The sequence below is a fragment of the Euleptes europaea genome, chromosome 6 (assembly GCF_029931775.1).
Source record: "Euleptes europaea isolate rEulEur1 chromosome 6, rEulEur1.hap1, whole genome shotgun sequence".
Lineage (NCBI taxonomy): Eukaryota > Metazoa > Chordata > Lepidosauria > Squamata > Sphaerodactylidae > Euleptes > Euleptes europaea.
In genome coordinates, this window is record NC_079317.1 from 79637393 (window position 1) to 79656594 (window position 19202).

The window sequence follows — 19202 nt, forward strand, 5'->3', positions numbered from 1 at the left end:
GCCAGCAAGTATAGTGGTCACAAAGGGGGGGGGTACTGTACTTGGCCTTCTTAAACCTGAGGAGCGCATTTGACTCCATTCCCAGAGAGCGCCTCTGGCGCAAATTGGCCGATATGGGAATGGATCCTCATTTACTCATTTTGATTCAACAACTATACTCCTCCAACAGCTGCCAAATTCGGTACAATAGATCTGGCCAACTTACTCCCCACATAAACTCTAATAAGGGAGTCAAGCAGGGTTGTGTTTTGGCTCCCCACCTTTTTAACTTATATCTTGCTGACCTTGCCTCTTATTTGGGGAAGGTTTATGGTCATCCCCCCATTTTAAATGCCCAGGCCGTCCCCCTGCTTCTCTACGCTGATGATGCAATCCTTTTATCCCACACAAGGGTCGGCTTGAACCGCCTCCTGCAGGCTTTCGCCGACTTCTGCGATGAAAACTCCTTGCTTATTAATTTTGATAAATCCAAAATCTTGGTGTTCTCAAAGTCTCACAAGACGTGGTCTTGGGTGCTGAAAGGAAATAACATAGAGCAGGTTAGGGTGTTCAAATACCTAGGTGTTCATTTCCAGAGCAACTTGAATTGGAATAACCAGGCCAACCTGGCAATCAATGCCATGAGACTTCGGTCTGGGGCTGTCACTAAATTTTTCTACTCCAGGGGTGGTCAACATGTGCTAGCCACTCTCAAAATATATAAAGCAAAGCTGTTTCCCATCCTACTTTATGGAATCCCCTTCTGGGGGGTTACCCTCAACCAAAACCTAGAGTCAGCCCAGTCTTCCTTTTTACGACGACTACTTGGAATTCCCAATTGTGTCCCGTACCCCGCTCTTTGTTTAGAGACAGGCATAGACCTTTTAGAAACCAGGGTCTGGCTGATTATTTTTAAATTCTGGTTGAGGGTCCATTATAGAGCCACCCCATCGTGTCTGACGTGGCATATGCTTTCCGACCGCTCAATCTCCCTCTGGAGCAGGACCATCACGGATAAAATTACATCCATAGGGATCTCCTTTGAGGCGTTACTTCCCTTAACCGAGGCACAAGCCTTTAGAATCCTAAAACAAAGGATCACAGACATCGGGAAATAATCTCTGCTTGCTAGAGCTGTAAGCTCTTGCTCGCCTCTACTCTATGGTATATCCATGACCCCGAGCTCTCTACCTGGTTACTTCCCCACTCTGACCTCCCCCTCCCTCAGATGCCTTTTTATGCAGGCCCGCTTAAATATCCTTCCCACGGCCTGGACCAGGGGCAGATATGCAAAGATCCCCCATGTGAAAAGACTATGTACTTGTGCTCATGGCCAAGCCGAAACAGTGGCTCATGTTTTGCTACACTGTGAGCATGGCGCACCCTTTCGCGAACAGATCATTGAACCCCTCTGGAAAGACAGCCCCATTGGCATTGACAAGGAGCTAGTCAGATTTCTGTTAAGCGATAGTCACTCTCAGGTTACTGCAGCGGTTGCCAGCTTCCTGGGACTTATTTTAAATTACTCTAATCCACATTTATGATTTTAAGTAAGAGTCCCACTTTAGTTTTAAAACCTTTTTTTACCTAAATATTATATATTTATTTTATGCCAATAAAGGTTTTGATATTGAAGTTACAGAAAAGGAGCTGCTGTTTACACAAAGCAGATGGCACTGTGGATAGCTGACAATTTCTTCCCATCTGTAAAGTTTAAAAATGGATAAGTTCCAGACTGTAGCTAATACAAAAAAACATAAATATGGGCTTATCTTTCTTGCAGATCATTTATTGTAACCTTTTTGTTCCTTTATATTTTGGAATAATGCAAGGCTACTTACTACTTACCCATTTTTTCTGGATGAGCAAAGCAACTGTGCTTGAAGACACTGATTTGTATGAGTTCAAAATATCCTCCATTGCATTGGGAGAGTTGTTTAGGAAAGACATGCCTTTTGAAGGGCTGTGATTAAAAATTCTTTGAATTACAAAATGTCCCAATTAAACTACCAGGTGATTTAAAAGAAACTAATGTTGTTGTTGTTTTCTTTAATGAGTCTCTAACTAGGCCTTGTGTTCTTGCCAGTAAAATAATAGGAATTCACTGGTTCCAGGCCTTTCTTCCCAGGGCTGTCCGGATAGTTAAATGTAACCAAGACCTGTACATGGAGCCTTAGTCATAAAGCAGGACTCCAAGAAGTTCTTTATTACAAATTACAATTTTTACTGGTGTCTAGGGTTGCCAACCTCCAGGTGGTATAATACGTGCTGGTAGAGAATAGCAAAATAGAAATTGTGCTTCACCATATGAGTCTAACCTGGGAACCTTGAAAATTGCGGTGGGATTAATAGACTACGGTCATAAGAATCTGAAGAAGGTTTCAAAACAAGACATAGCAGAGTCTTGTCAGAATTGTCATTCTGCTTTGAACTACATATCAAGCATTTATTAATTTCCATCTACTTCCTTTTCTGTTGCCCTCTCATAGGCTACAGCAGAGGGAGTGACATTGTGTGGCTAGCTGCTTGCAGCCTCAATGGATATTCACCTGGTGAAGTATTGGAACTCTGGTGGATACTCACCCGGTGAAGAACCTTCATTCTCCTCTCTTGTTTGCTTGTTGTTTGACTGTTACACACGTTTTTAGCTGTATTGTCAGGTTGTTGTTTAGTTGTTCTGTCAGTTTATAGAATATATATGGTCCATTGTGTCTATGTTCATTTAACATAAATATCACTGCACTTATTTTGTACTGTGGTCTACGTTGCTGAAGCACAATTTCTATTTTGCTAACCTCCAGGTTTTGGCAGGTGCTATTACAACTGATCTCCAGCCAAGAGAGATCAGTTCACCTGGAGAAAATGGCCACTTTGGCAATTGGAGTTTATGGCATTGAAGTCCCTCCCCTCTTCGAACCCCGTCCTCCTCAGGCTCTGCCCAAAAAACCTCCCGCCAGTGGCGAAGGGGGACCTGGCAACCCTGCATGTGTCCCATCAGTTCTCACAGGCCTGTTGCTGGCTGTTATTCTCTCTCAGACTGCCTGTCGTGATTTTCCATCCTTTCTTTTTCTCCCTTCTTTCTTCCAGAAAAACCAACTCTTGGAAATGTAGTCTCTCAAAAACTGCAATACAAATAGTTACAAACGTAATCCATTAATTCTTCATTTGAAACAGCAAGAGTAGATATATGGCTGCAGTTTTTTAATGAGTAATGCTGTAGCTATAGCTTCACATGGTAAAATTAAAGAATGTGGTGTTTTGCATCAAAAGGTGGATATTAGATTCAATATTCTTTTGCTTTCTGTCTTTGTAGCCAGTCCAAGGTTTTGACTATGCCAAGCAACATTTAGGCCAGCAGGGAGCTGAAGATGAGGTTTTGCCTGTAACCCAGGAGACTGTAGTATTGCCACTACCTGTGAGAGATCCTGCATCTCAGGAGAGGGACATTGTTCAGGATGGGAGCACAGCTAAAACTGCCAAGTCCAATGACACAAGAAAGAGGTAAGTATTGACAGCAGAAGGCTAACTTGTCATTTGGTGGCTATCTGATTTGAAGCTCATGATCATTTTAGTGCATACATCATGAGATTTTTCCCTCCCATCTTATTGGATAATTGTATATTTAACATTTCTGAAGAAAATGTAACAAAAATTAGATAATTCAGTGTGGTGCATGCATTTGTGAGGACCCTGGACCAGCTCACACAACTAGCCATAATTCAGCAGGTGGTTTTTTTTTTAATTAGGTGGTTTAAATGTGAAGGTGGTAAAGTGGTAATCTGATTATTCCTTCATGCATCCAGATCCAGTTTCATTGTAAAAAGCCAGGATGTTAATTTTGATTTAATAATATCATATAAAGCAACCCTAAGAACTTCTCCTTGAAATCCCCAAAAGTTGGTATATGACAGATCTTTCATAGGTGCCTGATGGTCAAGCCTATTTTATATAAAACAATTTTGTTGGAGAGTGAGAGGTACAGTGGTGTTCAGGATTCAGGTTTGCAGGTGGGTATAAATACAGAGGTCTTTCAGAAGTATCTAGATGCTTTGGATGAGTATAAGCTCCAGGGCTGGTTGGAGTCCACCCAAGAGTGTGGAGTTGGCAGAACCATTATCCATTATGTTCAAGTCCTTTTGGAGGACAGGCAATGTGCCAGATGTCTGCTGAAAGCAGAATATTGTCCCAATTTTTAAAAAGGAGAGGAAGGATGATTCAAGGAATAGAAGAAGAAGAAGGAGTAGGAGTTGGTTTTTATACCCTGCTTTTCTCTACCTTTAAGGAGTCTCAAAGCAGCTTACAATCACCTTTCCCTCCCCAAAACAGACACCTTGTGAGGTAGGTGGGGCTGAGAGAGTTCTGAGAGAGCTGTGACTGGCCCAAGGCCACCCAGCAGGCTTCATGTGTAGGAGTGGGGAAACAAACCCTGTTCTCCAGATTAGAATCTGCCACTCTTAACCACTACACCACACTGACCAGACAGTTTAACCTCTGTCCCAAGGAAAATCTTGGAGTGGATTTTAAAAGGGCTAATTTGCAAACATCTAGAGGATAACATGGTGATAAGAAGTAGTCAGCATGGATTTGTCTCTAATAGGTCCTGTTAGACTAATCTCATTCCCTTTTTTGATCGGGTGACAGGTTTGGTGAATTGTGGGGATTCCGTGAATATTGTATATTTAGATTTTAGTAAGGCATTTGATAAGGTTTCCCATGATGCTTTGATCAGCAAGTTGGTGGCTGTGGATTAGATTTTAGGATGGTTAGGTGGATAAGGAATTGGTTGGATAATTACACCTGAAGAGTGGTAGTTAATGGCTTGTTGTCTGATTAGAAGGTGGTATCTAGTGAGGTGCCATAAGGCTTGGTTTTGTGCCCAGTGCTTTTAAATATTTTTTATCAGCGATCTAGATGAGGGTGTGAAAGGACTACTCATTAAATTTGCAGCTGACAACAAATTGGGTGGGGTTGCAAACACTCTGGAAGATAGAGATAAAATACAATCCTACTTGGAAAATTGGGCAGACATTAACAAAATGTGGTTTTATAGAGATAAATGTAAGATTTTGCATCTAGGTAGTAAAAATATTACCCTGACATGGATAGCCCAGGCTAGCCTGATCTCATCAGAAGCAAAGCAGGGTTGACTCTAGCAAGTACTTGGATGAGAGACCTGAATACCAGTTGTGACATGGAGGCAGGTAATGGCAAACCACCTCTGAACATCTCTTGCCTTGAAAACCCCACCAGGGGTCCCCATAAATCAGATGTTACTTGATGGCAAAAAAAAGAAGTAAAAATGTTATGCACATGTACCAGTTGGGGGATACTCTTCTGGGTAGTTGCATGTTTGAATGGTATCTTGGGATTTTGGCGGACTGCAAATTGAGTATGAGTAGCCAATGTGATGCGGCAGCAAAGAAGGCAAATTCAGTCTTAGGGTGTATCAACAGGTGCACAGCGTCTATGATACAAGATGTGATAATACCACTGCACACTACACTGGTCAGACCCAATTTGGAGTATTGTCCAGTTCTGGAAGCCTTTTATAGGAAGGACAAAGCAACCTTAGAGTGGATGTAGAGGAGAGAAATGGGGATGATTAGCAGTTTGGAGCCTAAGACTTATGAAGAAAGATTGTGGGAACTGGGAATGTTCAGCCTGGAGGAGGTTGATGGGGGGTGGGGTACGATTATTCTTTTTAAGTATTTGAAAGGCTGTCATTTAGAGGAGGGTAGGGAGTTAGTTGGTAAGGGTAGGACGTAACAATGGGGAGGTGGGGAGATATTGACAGGATAGTAGGAAGAGCATTATAACAGTAAGGACAGTTCAGTGGTGGAATTGGTTGCCCAGGGATGTTGTGGGCTCTCCTTCCTTGGAGGTATTTAAGTAGAGATTGGACATTTATTTGTCAGGGATACTTGAGGACATCCTGCAAAGTGCAGGGGGTTGGATTGGATGGTCTTTAGGCCCCTTCCAACGTTTTAATTTTATGAGTTAGTAGGGATTTCTTTCAAAGCTTTTTTTTTTTTTTTGCATCTATTCTTTTATTACACACCCAAACCCAAGCTTATACCCCAAAAAGAGATTTGGAGCAGGATTCATCATGTGAATGCGTAATTCATAATGTATAATTTTGCAGATAGCAGTAATCTCATGTTCATATACATATGGGATCTCGCAGTTCATTTGCTTGCTTGTGCCTGTGGTAACCAGACCAGGGATGAGTAGACAAGTCCAAGGCCCTTTTCTTCCTGGGAATAATCCAGGTGGTGGTGGCAAAACACATCCAGAGGGGTGCCCCAGGAAATTCACAGTTGTGTGTGATAGGGAAAGCGACTGTTTTCCCCCCCTCCCCAGCAACTAATAATTAGAGCTATTCCCAACTGAAGTGTCTATGCAGAAAATACTGTGTAGTAGCTGCCACCTCATTCCATTTGTTCAGATTGTTGCAGGTGTCTGAGAGAGAAAAGGTGTTCTGTGTACAGAATGGCCCAAGGGGTGTTTGAAAAGATGAAACAAATATAAATTCACGTTATCGGTTTTGCATAGATTTATTATGTCATTGAGCTCCATGATGAGAATTGCAATGGAATGGTGAAACAGCTGTATTGTATTGTTTCCACTTTATTGTTAGAATGTATAATGTGTGTACGTGTGTCCACGCATATATAACATATTAACATTGTAAAACCTTGCTAAGAATATAAATTATGGTAAGAGAACATGAAAATGTATGCAAGGACCTGTAGTCATATTTTTGAAGGAATATTAGGAGAAAGAGGTGTGAAATCTGAATTGTTTAATGGCCTTTTGTATGGGAAAAAAAGTATTTTATCCTTTGCAACATTTTTCTTCGTCAAACTGAATTTATACAGAAGAGCTGCTCAGTTGTGAATACACAGAAATCCTTTTCAGTTCTAAGCTGCCATAAAAATATTGTGTTTCTTTACTGCAACATATTTTCTGTCTTTCTTTTTTGTATAAAATCAAACTTGAACACTCAGTGATGCAAACCAAGCAAATGCAATAACCTTGAAATGAGGAACATGCAGGAGAAACTTACAGTCTTCCTTGTTGCTATGGTTACTTGCAGCAGGTCGCCCAGTGAGAATGGTTCTGTCATCAGCAACGAATCAGGAAAGCCCAATTCAGGCAGAGGCTCTCCGCAGAAAGTAATGGCACAGCAGAAAATGACAAAAGAGGAGGGAAGAAAGAGAAATGGTGAGAAATGTTCCCTAATGAAAAAAAATCTACCACATGGCTGTCATCTCTCCCATTTACCTGTGCCACTGCAGACAATGCAATATTGCAGTCCACCCCTTTTAAAATGCCCTGTGCATAATAATCCCCTTTGCATTTATTCTGCTTCATAACTAGATTTCCTTTTTTTGTCGGTACACATTTCCATGGTGTAAAAAGCAACCCCTGTACCATTGTGCTCGGTATTTACTTAAGAGTCCGGAAACTTTGCAATTATTGGTTTATTTTCAATATGAAAATTGATTCTAGTGGTTTCCGCATGGGAACCTAGATGTGTCTTTAGGTTTCGTATCCTTTATTTCTTCTTCAGTGTGGCCCATGAAAATGTGTGGCATTCCTGCAAGGTACATACAGCTTGCTCTTTGCTCTGTAGGCATTCTCCCTTTCGTTTGATGTTTTCTAAGGCCCTAAGTCAAAGAGCACCCTGGTGTTAAGAGGCTCATTCTTCATATGGATGCTGCAGGCTTTGTGATTTAATGGCTATATTTAATAAGATTTGTGTATTAATTCCCAGTATTTTATGTGTTTTTCTTCTTCTTGTTTGCTTACCCTACTTGAGCCGTAAATGTGTAATGGAAACTAATGCATGAAAACCATAGTCTTTTCTTTCAACTCTTCTGTCTGATTAGCAGTCAGTGTTTTCATCTTAAACCTTGCAGTCACATCTGAAAAATTTAAATGGAGTCGGCTAACTTTTGCATTGATGCAGTTTCACTAAATATAACATTGTGCCAGCATTACAGTATAAGTGGATGCAGATGCTGAAGATGGGTTCTGTCCTTAAACACTCACTCTGAAGAAGACCTGTTGAACACTAGAGTAGTTCCTATGTAGCTCAGTTGAACACTGCAGTAGTATTGTGCATAGACTCATGGTGACAATGAAGCCCTTTGCTTGCATAACAATATGTGTAACTAACAATACTTAGTAACTAAACTGGAATAATTCTAGAAGTATAATCGTGGAAACATTTTTTAAATTTTAGCACAAGCTTTTGTGTACTGGAGTAAGTCAGATGTATGGAGGGTGTCTTTATTAGGCAGATGTGTGCGTGTATGAAGGAAAGAAGCTGTAAACAGCAGGATCATGAAATGCAGGAATTACAAAGTGGGGACCCGCAAGAAACTTGTATGGAGGGTGAATTTCCTCCTCCTTCACTTCCTTCCCTCTCCCCTCTTTTCTAAAAATCTTCTCTCACCTCCCCCTCTTCTGTCAGTCTTCCCCACCTCTCTTTCTCTCCCTCTCCTTCTCTGTCACCCTATCCTCTCTCTATTTCTACCCTTCCCTTTCTCTGATAATCCCCCCTCTCTTCCCCTCCCTTTCTTGTCAATATTCCTCCCATCTCTTCCCCCCTCTTTACTTTGATCTCCTGCTGTTAGTGGGGCCCCCAAGACTCATGTGTAAAGTACCATCAAGTCACAGCCGACTTATGGCGACCCCTTAGGTTTGCAAGGCAAGGGACTAACCGAGGTGGTTTGCCGGTGCCTTCCTCTGCATATCAACCCTGGTATTCTTGATGGTCTCTCATCCAAATGCTAATGAGGGCGGACCCTGCTTAGCTTCCATGATCTGACGAGGCTGGGCTATTCCATGCTGCCTTCCCTCCCCCTCCGGCTCATGGAGGAGAGGAATATCATCCTCCCCCTGTCATCGAGCCAGACGCAGCTTAGGACCTCAGCAGCCACTTCTGGGCCTAGCCACAGCAGCTGCAGTGTCTGGAAGCTGCTCCAGGTCCAGAGTGGCTCCTGTGTTGCTGAGCTCAGTTGTGGCAGCAGTGTCTGGGAGCTGCTCTGGGCCAGGAGCAACTCCCAGACACCACTGTGACCATGCTCAGAGCAACTTTTGGACACCAACGGCACAGCTCCGAAGAAGAAAGGTAAGCATTGTACAGGGGGTTAGACTAGATGACCCTGGAGATCCCTTCCAACTCTATGATTCTATCATTTTAAGTGCATCATCTGTGTGTGCTCAGATGATGCTTTTTATTTTGGGGGAGGGATTTAAACCCCAATAGTTTTTTTTTTTAAAGATTTCTGTTTTTTCTGCAATCCTGTGGGTCCCCTAAGTTTGCAGGAAAATCTGTTTAGTGTCATTGTGGCCCCAGCCCACACATTTTGATATCTGCAGATGGGGCCACACTTGAGAAATAGATATATAGATGCACTATTCAAATGTTATGAAGAAAAGTATAGCGCCCATTCACAATAGCTCTAAGTGGTAGTAGGCTATTTCTAGTAATAGGTAATCTTTTTCTTAACTTCACTGGTTGGATATTAAAATCCCAAGAGTGCCTGATGTACATCTCTGATGTACATACAGGTGTGAGTCCCTGTCTAAAGAAGAGGATCAAATGCAGAATTTCACAGCCATTCCAAATGCTAACTAACTTACTTAAAAAATAGGGAAATTTACGTTATCACCAATTACTGCTCTTGTGAACAATCTACATTCTTTATCACATTTAAATTTGACATAATTACATATTACCTTGTACTTCCTGTATTTCATGGTCCTTTGATTCTGGTGTTTACAGTTTTTTCCTGTGTAACTATATGATTAGCCTGTGAAAGTTTATGCTAGAATGAAAGCTTGTTAGTCTTCAAAGTGCCACAATAGTCCTATTTATTTTAATCTATTGTAGCCATTTCCACACTTCCTAGATTATGCCTTACTTTTTGAAGAGAAAACTACATGTAATTTTCAACAAATAATATTGTAATGTTTAAAATGCTACCTGAATTTTTTAATCCTTCATGGAAGCATTTAAAGAGACATGATTATTGTCCAGTTGTCTGTCTGATATGTCTTAGTGAGGACATTATTTTCTGTTTGTTCTTTCTTGACATTTAGGTTTTAAATCCTCAAAGAAAATTGGTAAGAAATTTTAGTTCCTTAATTAAAATTGTGCTGATATTTCATTGAATCAACAAATGACTACAACTCTAATGTGCCATTAGATTAAACAATGGTTATTGCAATCACCCCTACGCTATTATATAGAAGGCCTTTATTTAAGAAAAGAAAAGAATCCCTTAGCATTTGACAATGTGAAATTGTAAATTTTATTACTTTCCATATTTTGTTACATGAGAGCCAGTGTGGTGTAGTTGTTAGAATGTTGGACTAGTATCTTGGAGCCTCAGATTTGAATCCCCAAGGAAACTTGATGGGTGATGTTGGGCCAGTCCCTCTCTCTCAGCCTAACTTACCTCACAGGGTGGTGGTTGTGAGGATAAAATGGAGAATACTGTAAGGTGCTTTGGTTCGCCACTGAACACATGAAGCTGCCTTATACTGAATCAGACCCTTGTTCCATCAAAGTCAGTATTGCCTACTCAGACCAGCAGCGGCTCTCCAGGGTCTCAGGCAGAGGTCTTTCACATCAGGTACTTGCCTGGCCCCTTTAACTGGAGAAGCCAGGGATTGAACTTGGGGCCTTCTGCATGCCAAGCAGATGCTCTACCACTGAGCCATGCCCCCTCCCCATTGAGAAGAAAAAATAGTTTATAAATATCAAAATTAATAATTGCTTGGGGTTACAAACAAGCGTCTTTCCCCTCTTATTTTCTCAAGACAGAACAGTTAAAATGAGTAAAAAGGTAAAGGTCTCCTATGCAAGCACCGGATCATTCCTGACCCATGGGGTGATGTCACATCCCGACGTTTACAAGGCAGACTTTGTTTACGGGGTGGTTTGCCAGTGCCTTCCCCAGTCATCTTCCCTTTACCCCCAGCAAGCTGGGTACTCATTTTACTGACCTTGGAAGGATGGAAGGCTGAGTCAACCTTGAGCCGGCTACCTGAAACCAACTTCTGTTGGGATCGAACTCAGGTCGTGAGCAGAGCTTGGACTGCAATACTGCAGCTTACCACTCTGCGCCATGGGGCTCCTTAAAAGAGTAGGAATGGCCAAAATCTTGGATAAATTTTATGGGGTAAAGTGCTGGAACATGGATCTCTGTAAGGAATTTAGCTCCTTGGGTAACATACAATGCAATTCTATATAATACAAGGATTCTTAGAATCCTAACGAAATCTACTTATTGGAACTTCCTCCCAGGAAATTTTCTTAGGATTGTACTGATAATTCACTTAGTACCAGAAAAGAGGAACCAGGTGGTGGTTTGATTTGCTAGCATGCATGTTTGCATAGAGGTGCATGAGTCCTTCATTACTGCTAGTGAGTCTCTGTCAAATTTTCTCTCAAAGTGTCATTGCTGGCTAGAGATACTGGTTCCCTTTTTCCTAGAAAGCCACGCAGGAAGAGATCCTCAAGTGACTTTACAGGATTCCTATATACTGTATAAAGACTGTGCCAGCAATAGAGAAATGAGGCATTTAACAGTTTACCCAGCAGGCAATATAAGTGTTCATATGAATGTAGTTGACTCTGTGATGGTTCCCTCTTATGGAAAGAACAGCTTGGCATGCTTAGGCAGGTGCATGTGTTGAGCTGCCTTGGCACTGAAATGAATGTTTCTTCCTTTGCATGCATGGAAGCTATACTTAAATGAAAATATTTCAGCATGACCTAAAAGCTGCTGGCTTGTGCTGTATATCTTTTTCTGTCCTTGGCAACGTTCCATGGTAGCAAAGGTGGGGGGCACACATTGACCCGTTGTCTGGTAAGCTTTTAATGTATTAGCTTTATTTTCTGAAGAATGAATATCTTAAAATTGGAATACATCTCTTTGCTATTCGGATTGCTTGATTAACAGTGCAATCCAATGGTGAGTTACTCCAGTCTGAGCCCGTTGAAGTCAATGAGCTTAGACTGGAGTAACTCTCCATAGGATTGCACTGTGAGAGACTAAAAGTTGACTGGTTCATTAGTTGTCATAGTAACAAACCAATTTTAGATCCTATCCCTCTGACATTTAGATAGAGAGGAAAATGACAGCATTTGGTGGTTCCTTGTAAAGGATAAAACTTTAAATTATTACTCTTTTCAAAAGCCTCCCAAATTAGACACACAGCATGTTCTATTGGCACCTGCAAGTGGACAAATAGGAAATGGGTAAACCGGTAGAAGCAGGAAAGATTGACTGATACAACTAGTATTTTGGAAGAATTGACCTGTCATTCATAGTTAAAGTTGTATAAAGTATTTAATACAACACTAATTTAAATTGTCATCTTTTACAGAATAATGACATAGATCAACTCTTCACAGGTCACAGAGTTTTCTAGATCTTTTTTTGCCAATAAAAGACAGTAACATTTGCTAGAGGCATATTTTAAATGCTTTTTGCTCTTTTTTTCATTTTTAAACTTTTTCACAGTTCCATTGAGTTTCTTTAGCTTAGACAAGGTTCTTTAGTCCTTAGACAAGGTTGGCCCCAGTTTACATAGTGGAAGAGAATTTTCCCCATCTTCAGGCAGAAGACATAAAATCTAAGCTGGGTGGATCATGCTATGGCCCGTTTGTGTGGAGGCTTCAGTTGTATGATTACAGTCTGCATCAAGTAATGACAGAAGCAGGGAACAATAGCATTTCTCCAATGCACCTGTTGCATTGCATGCCAGCATTTTGCATGTGTGACAGAGGACATAGTGGAACTTATTACATAATAGTGCTGAACCAAAATGAGTATCTCCTATTCGCAAACTTTTCTTCCTCCGAAGAAAATAAGCCTTTGGGCTGCAGTTCTTTTCTAGAAGATAGACTCTGCAGTTCTTTGACAGGCAGCCTCTGTCCTCGTAGACATAATAGGATTTTTTCCAGCACATTTTCCAAAGTGCTGTAGGCTCCTTCTTGGGCTCACTTAGTGCTCTGCGAGTTACTGAATATCCAGCTGTAAAGGAGAGGAGAAGCTTCTGCATTATGACCCAGTTTAGACATTATGCCGGGTCTTTAAAAAAATTACATTGTGGGAGGCAAAGTGGCAAGCAAATCAGGGGCTTATGGACCTCAACCAAACTGCTGTGGTATCTGGTGGTCCAAGCCTCTTGGTTTGTAGCACTGGTATCATAGAAGTAGTGCCATTAAACTCCTCCCTCATATATTAATTTGCTCCACATTTTGCAGGATTATGAAACAAGCCACTGTGAATGCAAAAACGCAGCCCAGTATTATAAAATCTGTTCTGACCTTAGTACATTTTGGCAAGGACACTAAATGCATTTTTACATAATCAGAGATTGTTATCATATTTTTGTAAATTTCATTGTATCAAGGGGTGCCCATATAAAATTTTTTTGACTAATTTCAGATCCACATTTGGGGAGGGCATGCTTTTTGTTATTTTGGGATTTTTTTCAGATCCTGAGAATTTGGGAACATTTTATGAATTTGGCTCCCCATTCCCCCACCCCCAGAGGCAGGATGGCTAAGGAGGCAGGGAGGGAGAGGAACATGGTCTGTCGAAACAGCTGTTAGTCAGTGTCTCCATTCCCTTTAAATTTTAAAGGGCCATTATTTTCTATGGGAAGACCTGGCCTCAGAAATCAGAGGCCAGGTCTACCGTCATAAAAAATAATGGTTTTTTAAAATGTAATTGGGGCTGAAGATGCTGACTAACAGTTGATCAGGTATATGGGAACCATTATTTCCTATGGACACTAGAGAGGCCAAATCTACTATCGGTGGTAGACCTGTCCTCAGAGGCCAGGTCTACCTGATCAGCTGTTACTCAAGAGTCTCCAATCCCTTTAAATTTTAAAGGGTCATTGTTATTATAGGAGTAGACCTGGCTTTTGATTGACAAACTTTTTGAATAAAAGATCAGTAGAGGAGCTGAAAAGAAAATGGAAACCATATTATGATTATGCAAATATGTAAGGCTTTTGTAGAATTTTGAACTGTAACTGATAAAGTGGTTAAGATTATGCTTTAAGTAAATCATATGTAGCATGCTAAAGAGCACAGATAAGTTTAATAAACTTTGTTTTTCTTAAAATATAGGTATAACAAGTAAAGATATAAGTTTAATAATTTTAAGGGGAAAGTGAGTAATAGAAGTGTAATGATGTTTATGATAAGAATGACATAAAGTCTACTAGAAGCTAGACAGAAGATTTTGGAAATTAAGATTATAATGTTTAAGAGAAATATAAACAGAATCTGGGTCATCTGGATTGTTTAATTAGAATATAATTGTGGGATAGATGATAAAAATAATAAAGCTATGTTAAGGCACGTAATGGTAGTGTAATGTTTGATGTGTTAGGTTGAGTGAAAGGGATTTGTATAGTGCATGTATTTGTGTATTATATGTATTGTGTTTGTTTTGATGTTGGTATTGATGTTGTAACTTTAAAATAAAACATAAATAAAAAAATAACGGCCTTTAAAATTTAAAGGGCAGAAGAAGCCACTAATCAATTGTTTGGCAGACCAGCTTCCTCTGTTTCTCCCTTGGCTCCCAGTCCCTGATACCTGAAACACTTCTAAACATTTGGGAGATAAATTTCCATTACTCCAGGAATAATGGAGTATTTTGGAAGCTTTTGGATATCCGCTAGCTGACCAAAACAGCTAATTTCCAGTTTATTTTCAGTTCCAGTATATCGAAGTGCATACCCCTAGCTGTATCTGTAACCTTGTATAAAATGAAAAATCCATATTTTATCTGTGTATGATTAATATTTAGGATCTGGCAATTTGGTATCTTGAATGTTCATGTGTCTTTTTGTATAAACAGCCTGATCCAGAGGTTCCTTGGGCATAGAAGAATTGTAGTGTCTAGTGTGCATATAGAGTTTTCAATTTACCCAAGTATGAGCCACTGTGCTGCACTGGGAAGCATGTGATCACTGTGAGCTATTTATGGGATCTGGAGTCCTTGAAGGACTTTGGACTAGTATAAATTCTTTGACTGCTTTGGTCAAAGTAAGGGTGAATGGAGTTCTATCTGAGAACAACAGCTGAAAAGAAGTTTGAAATTAGACAACTGCGGCAATTACCCATCATGCACATTTATAGCTGCTCAGTAACCTTTGCTAACAAACAATAATTACTTATATTGTATGACTTGTAGATTGGTCTATCAAGAAATCAGAAATGTATACTATGCCTGGGTCAGTTATATGTTGCATCATGAAGGGGTGTTTGGGCCAAAATGCAGGAGAAGGCAAATTATGTTATCCTCTGTCTGGTATTGTCTTCAGTTAATTGGACAATCACTAGCAAAATAATATAAGACTTTTATCCAGCTTAGGAAGTTGGATAAATAAATGTCAAAACAAAGGGAAATTCTATACAGGTTCTGTGTATCCATGTGTTTTGGAGAATTCACATATATCTTGTGTTCAGTTTTGGGCACCACAATTTAAGAAGGATAAAGACAAGCTGGAACGTGTCCACAGGAAGGCAATGAAGATGGTAAGGGATCTGGAGAACAAGACCTATGAGGAAAGGTTGAAGGAGCTTGGTATGTTTAGCCTGGAGAGGTGATAATTGAGAAGTGATATGATAACCATCTTCAAGTACTTGAAGAGCTGACATATAGAGGATGATACAGAGTTGTTTTCTGTTGCCCCAGAAGGTTGGACCAGAACCAACAGGTTGAAATTCAATCAAAAGAGTTTTCAGATAAACATTAGGAAGAACTTGCTGACAGAGTGGTTTGTCAGTTGAACAGGCTTCCTCGGGAGATGGTGGGCTCTTCTTTGGAGGTTGTTAAGCAGAGACTAGATGGCCATCTGACAGCAATTCTGATTCTGTGAACTAAGGCAAATCATGAGAGGGAGGGCAGGAAGGATTGCATCAGTGTTTGGCTGTTGTTGCACTTTCTTACATGCCCAGGGAAATTTTGATTGTCACTTTGGGGTCAGGAAGCAGTTTTCCTCCAGGCCAGATTGGCCAGGGATCCTGGAGGGTATTGCCCCCCCCCCCCATCGTCTGGGCATGGAGCAGGGGTCACTGGGGGTGTAGGGGGAGGTAGTTGTGTATTTCTTGAATTGTTCAGAAGGGTTGGATTAGATGACCCTAGTGGATCATCTATGATTCTATGATCTGGAAGGTGTTGCTAGGCTGTCACAACTCAACATTTCTTTTCAGAATATTACTAAACATATAAATTTTCTTCCAAGAAAAGGATAGCCCACAGAGCAAAGGATGTTATGTTGAAAAGTACCTATGATTTTAATGTATGAGTGCTGCAGTAAGAGAGTTCTTGCCCCAAACCCACCCTAACTAGCTTTTATTTATTTTCAGTGTATTTTTCAAAGCTTTCTTTATTGTTGGCTTCGTTTGTGTACATGGGAACAGCAGAGGACACTTCAGTGAAGAGGGTCCCTCTATCACAGGATTTGTAACTCTCTGTGTGACCAAGCCTGGCACAAGTGATCCAGAAATCCACTGAAGGACTTTTTGCAATTCCACCTTAGCCATCTTCCCTGCCAACTAGCATTTGTTACCTTTCAAATTGTTTGTGCTACAAATTGGGGGTGTGGTCCATAAGACTTTTGCTGCACTCCGGGAGACAAAGGTTTTCTAGAAGCATCATTAATCTCAGCAGCATAAGAATGCTAGTATGAACGTGTAGAATATTTTAGGGAACTGTAGTTACTATAGAAACTAACTGATTTTCTTCTTTTCCATCCAAATAAATGTGGTAAATACTTAGTATGCCTCAGCTTAGGAAAGAGTGGGATGGAGTAATGATATAAAAGGATGCTGACATTCAGTTGTGTTAAAGCAAAAGGTTGAAAAAAAAAAGGTTTAGGTGTAGCCTATTAACCCACCACCACCACCACCACCACCCATGGTGTTTAGAATAAGCAAATACAAGCCTTTTGCTCTCGCCATGATAAAATGTTAGGCTTAAAACTTAACATACGTTTAAAAATTGTAGTTACGGCAGTCATAATTAGGGTTGGAAATATACAAAGATATACAAGTATATTTCCAAGGTCTGAAAGAGCGCTGCATTCTGAAGGAACAGAGGTTTCTCCAGCGCTTTAATAGTTCATGAGATGTTGAAGAAAGGTGGACAGTCCAGTACTTGCTCCATCACAAGTATTGCATATTTATGAAATCAAAGGCCAGGGTCTGTGGGGTGATTCAACATATAAATTCAGTGGAAGTGTCTCAAGGTTCCTTGTAGGCTTTTCCGCTAATTGAAGACTTAGAGTCAAAACAGACAAGATGCTTGGACATCTCTGACTGGACTGGAACCTTTCAGCATTTTTGAAATGCAAATGGAAGCTCCATAGTAGCTTGATTCAGATTGGGACAATACAGGGAGGAGGAATGAAAGGGGGCTTAATTTTTTTTTAATCTTTTGTGGTTTGCTGATTGAAACTGCCCCTACACCCAGTTTGTTGTTAGCCCTCAAAGGAAAATAAGATGGATTGCCCATCAGTTTCCTTTGGGGCTACTAATATCATGTGGGGGATCGGTTTTGGTTGGCAGAGCCTTATGCGGGGGTGGTGGTGGGAAGAATTAAGCCCTCTCATATCTTATCACCTCCTCAACCCTGATCCAAATTGCACCCACCCTGTATACATCCATTTAGCATTTTTAAAACACTGGGAGGATCTGATCGTGAACATCCTCACATTTGATCAGTTTTGTGACCCTGTGATACAGTGATGATAGAGCTTGATTGTATTCTTCTGAACACTCATTGTAGATTCACTAAGAAAGAGATCAGAGCAAACATGAAAGTGCCCACAGTGTTTGCTTACAGTTCATTGCCTACCTAAATGACAGCTTAAGTTTGCTAACATTTGTAGACCACATCCTAATTTTATCGTTCACGTGTCAGTAGGATGAAGACAAGAGTGGAAATCAGATTTGTAATTTAAGTGACATTTACCAAACAAGATCTGTGTCTCGGATAAAACAGAAATTCCACTTACAGTTTTTGTGTGTGTGATCAGTAGGAAAGTCTGAAATAAGATATTTTGTAATGCATTTTGCTCAAAACTCTCGATGCAGAGTCTATATCAGAAAAGTGCCTGGCATTCCAGTGTGAGAAAACCAAACTGTACAGGTAATGAAATAAAGGGTATGTAAAGTGTTACATACATAAGCCAGCCTGACTTGAGGTATGAGGAGTTTGTTGTGGGAACCAGGGATGCAATTTAGAAAAAAACAAGACAAGCCCTATGCTGCAATAATCCTCCAGTTGAGGGACAGACAGTTTCCAGTGGCATATCCTTGTTCATGGTAATTATCAAGCAACACTAATCTTATATGCATTGCTGGTTGCCTCTGGAAATCACTCTTCCTCTAGTCTTACTTTATCAATAGTATGGAGCTGCTTAGTAAAAATTACAACATTTTCTGCTTGTTAAAATGTCTTAAAAGGATTTGGCAGGGTTGTGATTATGGGTTGTCTAGTATGCAAAGGGTTTAGTTTCATTCTGTTATTTCTGTAAACTATACAGCTTTGTGTTTGTTAAAAGTAATGTAAAAAAAAAGTAGGCAAGGCTTATGTTCATTTGAACAGAAATAATCTTTTCTCTTGATAGGAAGATGCAGTATAGTATCTGTGTACAAGATTATTGATCTAATATTGGTGTTTAAAAGTGCTCATTACTTTTCAGAAAGCTCTTGAGAGGATTGATTTTTATGCACAATTTCACAAATCCTAAAGATATTATTTAGGAGAAGCCTGACATAACTTTTATATATTTCATCATTTCAGATAACCTCTTATAGCTGGCTGCACCACCCTGAAAACGATAAAATTACATGCGACTTATTTTAAATCAACTTTTACAAAACTTACTATTCTGTCTTGTTAAATGGGTTCATGTTTCCAAAATAAAGTGAATTTGGTTTGTCATCTAAACCTTAGAGAGAGCAGCATTTGTTAGCGTGAAAGGGGCTGTTTTTAGGATAAAGAATATAATTCAGCTTATGAACAGATTTTTACTGATAAGACCTCATCTGAGTGCCAAAGCATTCTCTTTAGGAAATCAGTGGACATACCTTTCTAAAATGCAGGCGGCATTACCAGTTTACCAGTAATTGTTTATTGTGTTATGTTCATGCCTGGCAGCTGGTA

The 19202-nt window shown here is 40.2% G+C and overlaps 1 protein-coding gene across 1 annotated transcript in view; it reads left to right on the forward strand.

The window, feature by feature from the left end:
* The window catches only part of KIAA1549L (KIAA1549 like), a 154471-nt gene that overhangs the window by 91744 nt on the left and 43525 nt on the right, over window positions 1-19202 (forward strand). Inside the window, exons 12-14 of the mRNA XM_056851136.1 lie at window positions 3293-3480; window positions 7076-7203; window positions 10093-10116. Coding sequence (XP_056707114.1) covers window positions 3293-3480; window positions 7076-7203; window positions 10093-10116 — 340 coding nt within the window. The remainder of the gene's footprint in view (window positions 1-3292; window positions 3481-7075; window positions 7204-10092; window positions 10117-19202) is intronic.